General features: G+C 36.8%; 2 protein-coding genes across 2 annotated transcripts in view; one reads left to right on the top strand and one right to left on the bottom strand.

Annotated features, from left to right (window-relative positions):
- LOC107101891 (tumor necrosis factor receptor superfamily member 19-like) overlaps positions 1–1662 on the bottom strand; it is a 34286-nt gene extending 32624 nt beyond the window's left edge. Inside the window, exons 1-2 of the mRNA XM_015400976.1 lie at positions 1476–1662; positions 435–526 (exon numbers count right to left, since the gene is read on the bottom strand). Of these exons, the coding sequence (XP_015256462.1) occupies positions 435–500 (66 nt within the window). The 5' untranslated portion in view covers positions 501–526; positions 1476–1662. The remainder of the gene's footprint in view (positions 1–434; positions 527–1475) is intronic.
- Positions 1663–7328: 5666 nt separating this feature from the next.
- Positions 7329–8127, top strand: part of sacs (sacsin molecular chaperone) — a 35074-nt gene continuing 34275 nt past the window's right edge. Inside the window, exon 1 of the mRNA XM_015400971.1 lies at positions 7329–7410. The gene's annotated coding sequence lies outside the window, so the exon portion shown is untranslated. The remainder of the gene's footprint in view (positions 7411–8127) is intronic.

Genomic DNA, 8127 nt, shown 5'->3' with positions numbered 1-8127 from the left:
TATCTATCTATCTATCTATCTATCTATCTATCTATCTATCTATCTATCTATCTATCTATCTATCTATCTATCTATCTATCTATGTATTTTTGTAAATTGGTCATTACTGCTCTAAGTGGATTGTTCTCTGGGCTAAAAGCCTCTAATTAGTACTCCAGTTAACAATTAATGGATTACTAAATTAGTTGACGATTATTTCAATAATAAATTTCAGTTCTAGTAGTAAGCCTAGTAAAAAATGTTTATAGTTTTAGTAGGTTAACCCATCTGTGGTTTTTCTAATTAAACAAAAGAAATAAGGGATAGTTTGTTTTAAATATTTGTTTTGGTACTATAAAGCTGTGCTGTTTACACTCAATGTTTTCCTATCATTAGTAACATATTCTGATCAAAATGTTGTTAAAAATAACACACATAAGTGAAAGGGTTCTCACCACAGCTGAGTAGATGACATGTGCTGTAAGCAGGAGTAAAAGGTTCTGTTGAAGCTTCCAGAACATCCTGATGGGTCACTTAATGGGACCAGCTGAAAGACAACATGTCATTTTTTTAGATAATAACTTATTTGACCGTTTCCATAGAAAACCTTTAGAAATCTGTTTTGTCTTTTAAAGTGGAATCACTGCAGATTACTTTTCCTCTACAATTATAGATGTAGAGTTTTCAGAAAAAATATTCAACAAATACATCTGAAGAACTTTCCTGTCAATTTCTTTGAAAAAAAGGTATTTGCATGAAACTGAGACACTTAAAATAACTAACTCTCTTATAATATATATGCTTAAAAATAACATTTTGTTTATGTCCAGTTCTTATTAAAATAGAAATTAATTTAACTATTAATTATTTAATTATTTTCGGGTGAAAGAGAAAGAAAAAAATTACACCGAGAAAGATTGATGACATAGCTACATCGGAATACCGTTTAATTATTTTAGTTATTTAAAGAAAATATGATTTTCGATAATTATATATCCATTAATAAACGATATCTTATCGATTATAAATAGTTTAATAAAGTATGAGACATTTTTGATGAGATTATAAAGAGTCTTGATGGCAGAGCGACTATAGGCATCACATTTGCTCCCAAAATGTTCGGCAATTTAGACAAAATAACGACTATTGATAGTCTAAACTTCCGAAAAAACAAAGCAAACATAAACATTTGGTCTGCACCATTCTGACGTTTTGCAGGTGGAGAAAAAAAAGGGAATTTTGAAGAATCTAAGATGATATCCACTTATTTAAAAGCTAACTTAGTTGTTTTGTATCTAAACATCATAGAACTCAAATGGTTTTGAAGCAACCCCTGAACAGCAGATCCTTTAATGTGCATTAAAAACAAACAAACAAACAACAAGCTGTGAATTTCGGAATAAACAGTGCAGCTTTTTGTTTGCATCTGTTAAATCCAACTCTTTTTGTAGTCAGTGAACGAAGCGTGAACGTCCCAGGCTCGCTGCGTTTCTTACCTGATTTAAAAAACAAAAAAAAAACAAAAAACGAGCAGGTTGTTGCGTAAAGATCCTAAAAGGTGAAAAGCAGACCGGCGAAATGCGTGGTTGTCTCACCGGTCCGCTTACCATGTCAGCGCAGCAGCCCCCTGCACCGCAACGCACCGCAACGCACCGCACCGCACTGCACAGCTCTGAGCTGCAGCGGCAGGAGCCCCAGCTCAGATCAAAGGCGGGGAGAGAGGGCCGGCTTTATGGATCTGATCTGTGATCAGCCAGCCTACATCAAAGCTTTCAGAGAGAGAGAGAGAGAGAGAGAGAGAGAGGGTGGGGGGTTCTTCAAAAATGCACATTACCTACATTCAAAAACGTGAATAATTCAATTTTATATGTAATTACTGCTCTAAGCAGGGGCGGAGCTAGATGGGGGGCAGGGGTGGCCACCCCTACCATCTTTTCCCCATCTAATACAAATGGTGGCAGCAGTAATACTCTCAAGTGGAATATTCAAATTAATTTTGATTTTTTTGTAGTTAATTATACACATCAATATACTAACATTATAGATGATAAGTAACCAGGTTTCATCAGTTTCTGATCTTTGCAGTTGGCTCTGGGACCCTGTGTGGTCTGTTTAAAGCTACAGTGTGTAATTTTCAGCGACATCTAACGTCCAGACTGCAGACTGCAGCAACATGAACATCCCCCCCCCCACCGCTTCTCCCCCCCAACAGTACGGCGAGCGTTACGGGACAAAATGTCTTCCACGACGTCCGCATCACCTACCTTCTCAAGTGATGAGGTTTGTTTACATAGATAATTTTACAGATAGTATTTCATTGGTCTGTGTGTTCAGTACCGTCTCAGTTCATCTCTCTCAACTTGCCGTAGTTACTTTCGAGCGTAATGGGCGATCTCGCAATCGCTAGTTTGTTGGCTCTGCGCTGCCGTAGCGCAAAGATGTCTGCCTCCATGGCTGCGAGACCCGCTCCTATGTAATTATAAATAACGAATTCTAAGGCAACGCAAATATTAAAGTTAAGAGGCTGAGCTCGTAGATAATGATAAATAACATAGTTATGTATAATATATTACATTTCTGACTGTATATCCCTGTAATTATTACACACTGTAGCTTTAAGACCATCTGCTTGCACAGGGGCAGAGCTACATGGGGGCCAGGGGTGACCCCCCCTACCATTTTTTCCCCCTCGAGTAAAGATGGTGGCAGCAGTAATACTCTCAAGTGGAATATTCAAATTAATTTTGATTTTTTTGTAGTTAATTATACACATCAATATACTAACATCAAATATGATAATTACAGAATTCCTGCTCTTTTCAGAACTAGATTTTGTGTCAGATGGGGTAAAGAGAAAATGTGTCTCTGAAAGTCATTAGGAAGTCTTCAGTGATAACATAGATAAATAACAATTTTGAATAAAATGTTATTTATCTAGATGTTTAAATATATGCGTCTATTTGTTAGCAAAGGCTGTAGGAAAGTAAAGTTTGTCTTTATTTAGAAAATATGGATGTTTTGCTTGTTAATTTTCCTGTTGGAACAGTGTAGATTGACCCTGAGGTTCTGGTGCCTATCTACTTTCACCCCCCCATTCAGTGTACATCAGTTATTGCCTGGTCACCCTTATAAAAAATGTTCTTGCTACGCCTCTGGCTCTAAGTGGATTGTTCATTGGGCTAAAAGCATGTTTTAGCCTTTAATTAGTATTCCAGTTAACAATTAATCGATTACTAAATTAACTGATGATTATTTCGTTAATCCATTTCAGTCCTAGTAGTAACCCATATAATGTTTTATAGTTTTAGCAGCCCAGTACATCAGTGTTGTTTTCTAATTAGGGAAAAGAAATACGGGATAGTTTGTTTTAAATATTTGTTTTGGTACCATAAAGCTATGCTGTTTTTACTCAATGTGTTCCTATCATTAGTAACATATTCTGATTAAAATGGTGCTGAAAATAACATATATAAATTATCGGCTTTATGGATCTGATCTGTGTCAGCCAGCCTACACCAGTGGCACCTAAACAGTCATTCATCTAGAGTGCAGAATAAAGGGAAATGCACTTTCTGAACACTGTGTGTTTGAATAATTCTGTGCGTTTTTCAGTTTAGGAGTTTTTTACGAACAGATGCAGCTGCTGAGAATGTTTTTTTGGGTAAAGCATAGCCATAGATGGAGCACTTAAGTTAATTTTGTTTTTGTTTTTATCAAGCTTGCTTAATATCGCGCACAGCATACAACCTCAAAATATTTTTCTCATTGTTTATTGTATTTATTTATTTATTGTATTTTATTTATTGATAAGAATATTTCTGTTAAATTTTGGGGTCTTTGTTTTTATCCTTGTGGTATTGAAAATGGTATCGAGTATCGAATATTTTCCTGAGTATCGGTATCAAGTTGAAAATGATAGTATCGTGACAACCCTAGTTTGAGCTCAATTTTGGAAAATACACATCCTAATGAAAGCGTTTGTGTCGAGTAACTAAAGGTCCATCACCCGTGGTGGGTGATGTTAGAGTTTCCCCACCAACTTTCATCACAAAGTTACACCCTTTGTTTGTGGATACTGATTTTTAGGGATCCAAATACAATTTGATTAATAATATCTTTTTGCTTTGTATAAAGTGTAGCTCTGTCTTTTCTCTTTGCTCAGAATCAGTCTTAGACTTAGACAAGCTTTATTGTAAAATTGCATTTAGTACAGCCTTTCAGGCAGTAAATTAACATTTCCATTCCATAAAATGGAGCAGTGATCAAATGTAAACAATGGGGGAGAAAAAACATGGCGCAAAAGCAAGGATTGACATGGAAGTTTAGAGCAGTAATATATGGTGCAAATATGCAGTATTTTTGGATTGTGGTGTTTTCAGTGTAATGCAGAGTTTGTAACATGATTCAGAGGTTTATTTTTTATTTTTTTTTTCCAACAGTTCAGCTGTCTTATGGCAGTGGGGAAGAAACTGTTGCAGAATCTGCTTCAACAGACTGCTGCAACAGTCTGTATCCATGCAGGGATGAAACATCCTGGTTTGTTGCGAGTACAGAGTAACATTATATACTTGAATACACTAATTACTAATGACAGGCGGGGATAGTTACCTTTGCCAGGTTGACACTAATGTGTTCTGTTGTGTTTGTGCTGTCAAGGCAACATTTCTGGATTATGCTGACATTTATTCAGGATTATTGACAACTTTCTGTAGTCTTTTTTTAATGAAAAAAAGCAAAAAGAACATGTTTAATAAGATATTCTAACTAATACTGAATAACCTGACACCTTCAGAATTCAGATGGTTTAGGATTTATATTTACAGCTATCCAAAAATTGGTTATAAAAACAACAATAATCAGAAAAATGTTGCTTCAGTTGAAGTCAGAGGTCGGGAGAGAATGGGCACACTGGTTTGAGATTTTGAAAAAGCAACAGTTGCTCACTTGTTTTAATAAGAGTGTGCAGAATACCATCAGGATTAGCTTTAAACGGTGCATACAAACACGGAATTTGATTTCTGTTCCACCTTGCCTCTCCATGAAGATGCTTTGAATACAGATACACAAAAACATTATTAAATATGTCCGACATCAAGACATTTTTATAAGGGTGGCCAGGCAATAACTAATGTACACTGAATGGGGGGGTGAAAGTAGATAGGCACCAGAACCTCAGGGTCAATCTACACTGTTCCAATAGGAAAATTAACGAGCAAAACATCCATATTTTCTAAATAAAGACAAACTATACTTTCCTACAGCCTTTGCTAACAAATAGACGCATATATTTAAACATCCGTAATTTCTAGATAAATGTATAGTGTATAAAACTCTTTTAGTTTTGGGTTCTGGGGCGTAAATCTTTTCCATTGTCATTACTTACCTACTTGTATTAATTAAAATTCTGCATAAAACTGATCTTTACAAGCATTTATATCTACATAAATTGATTATTCGATAATTTTTTCGATTTTTTCATCTTGCTATTTATCTATGTTTTAGTATATTAATTTGTATAATTAACCACCAAAAAATTAAATCCATTTGAGAGTACGACTGCTGCCACCATCTGTATTAGAGGGAAAAAATGGTAGGGGTGGCCACAGGAGTGGCTAACAATTGCCTAATGGTGGCCATGGCCACCCCTGGCCCCCCATATAGCTCCGCCCCTGTGCAAGCAGACGGTTTTAAACAGCAAAAGACCACAGAGGGTCCCAGAGCCAACAGCAAATCAGAAATTGTTAAAAAATGGTCAGAAAATGCAATTTCTATCTAGATAAGTCTTGATTTCAGTTTTAACATTTAGGGCTCTAAAAAGGGTGTAAACAAAAAGAAGGTGTGGATCCATTCTGTCTGAATTACAGGTCAGACTGGTGTCAATGGTGGGATGCTCTGGGAATATTTCAGACTCCCTTAAACCTAATTTTGGGGCCAGAGTCTAAATAATATTGCATCTGACCACAGCTGTATATCTAAAACCATAGTTTAACCATCTTCTGATCGCTGCCTCCATCAGCATAGAAAAAAATTATATGCTGGTTTCTCGATCATGACAATGAGTTCAACCAACCAGATCTCATTCTAGAAGAACAGAGATTTGACGGAAAATCTCAGAGGATTTTTTTCTTTTTTGACACCCTGTTGAATCTATGCGACAAAGAATTAAGGCAGGAGTGTAGGCCTACCTATCAAAGTCTCCAGTTCGCAAATAGAAATTTTGTTAAGTCTTTTTTAACTCATTCCACTACCAAAGTCCAACAGGCTTATTGCTTATTACCCCCAAGGTTTCCTGATATGAGAGTTTATTTATGACTTCAATGCCACAAGAACAACTACAAATATCCAAACACCACAGCCATAAAAAACATAAAAGCATAAGTTACTTCTAGACAAAAAACCTGTACATACATGCGCGTGCATGCCTCTGTGGTTATTTATGTGTGTGCGTCAACCAAGGCAAAGACTCAAAGGACAAAAGTTCAGCACAAAAGTGGGCAATTATAGAGAACAAGCCTGGACATGTCATGGCCTATAACAATCCCAGGAAATCAGTCTCTACCTATATGTAAATGTATAAGCTGTGCTTTAAAATCACTCCATGGTACATTCTGCTACTTTCTTAGGCAATGCAAGTTTTAATAGATGTAATTTGTCACTGTCTTTATGTTTTGTATGTATTGCTTAATAACTTTATAACAACATTTAATTTATTTATTTAACCCATGTTCCAGAACATTGTATAAAACAGATGCAAATCTCTGTGTTTTTTAATGAAAATATAATATTTTGTTCCTTATGTTTGTGCTGAATATGTTGGAGCTTAATTTGAGAGCGGTGACCTGAACGGGCCATCTAGTGGTGATAAAAGGTACTACAGTTAAACTTTTGTGGCATGCGTCAGAGGATAGTTTGTCCTTTGTCGCCATCCACTGGATATAATGTGTAATAGCAAGCGTTTACCCCCAAATGTAACTGTTCTATTGCAGCATGAGTTATTTTATTTAATAATACAAATTAATGGAGACTGCTGGATTTGTAAATAAGTAATAATAAACTAACAAACAGTGCCTCGTTGTGTTTAATATTTTTTTATTTATATATATTTTGCTAATAATTCAGTTATGTTTTTTTTCTGTTTTAATAAAGTCGAAATCTATCAGTCAGTAGAAGATTAACAACTCTGAAACAGACATTTCTGTGTTTCCAAACGGAACTTTTCCAGCTGCTGTCTCTTTAAGGGATCCGTGCGTTAGATCTGCAGTGGGAAACCATCGTGAATGTCCACGGCTCCTGGAAATTACACTTTAAACTAGGATCCCCGCCAGATTGGGGCCAGACACCGAGCAGCTGATGCGCCCATGCCGTCCTCTGCAGTGCAGGAAGCAGGTCAGAGATGCGGTGCTGATGCTGATGCTGCCATCCCTGCTCTGTGTGAGTATCAGCCTCTCTTTCCAATGCGGCACCAACATCAGCTGGGAGGATAGGACACCGGATAATGAGATTTATCTCCGAATATTTACAGATCAAGCAGCAATGCGTAGATAGGCAAGATAAATTCCTCTGTACATTAGGGAGGGTCTGGAATTATAAACTGTTGTAAGTTTTAACTCAAGATATTGTACAGCAATGACGCTTTTTGAAACGCGTGACTGTGTTGGGACCACATGTGTGTGTGTGTCCTAGAAATCTGAAGTGATTTTGAGCAGACCTGGTGTTTAGATGCTGGGAGACCTTGACTTTCAGGTGATGATGTCACTCCCCTGCTGCAGACTTCAGGATTTTAGTTCTGCGTTTCTAACTTAAAGCAAATTATATCTGAGTGCACTACCGGTGTAGAAATACCATCTTTAAGCTATATGACAAACAACTAACATGACGAAAAATGATTAAGATCATGTTTTATGAGCTAAAGACATTTTTTGTGATAACTGGCTTAAAAATGCGTCATGATTGGGAAAGGCCCTCCTCTCTGATGCTGGGTCTCGGCTACAAAGTTAGTGTGCGCATCTTTTTGACTGCAGTGTTCTGACGACTGAACCATAGGAGTTGCCTACAACTCCCAGCATGCAACAGCAATGGACCTTTCGGCTACCGTGTAATACTTCACCAGGAGATCCCCTGACTTAAGGGGGGTGAAAAGGCTATCAT

The sequence above is a fragment of the Cyprinodon variegatus genome, unplaced genomic scaffold, assembly GCF_000732505.1.
Source record: "Cyprinodon variegatus isolate N-32 unplaced genomic scaffold, C_variegatus-1.0 Scaffold1168, whole genome shotgun sequence".
NCBI lineage: Eukaryota > Metazoa > Chordata > Actinopteri > Cyprinodontiformes > Cyprinodontidae > Cyprinodon > Cyprinodon variegatus.
This window is presented reverse-complemented; position numbering and strand designations above follow the sequence as displayed.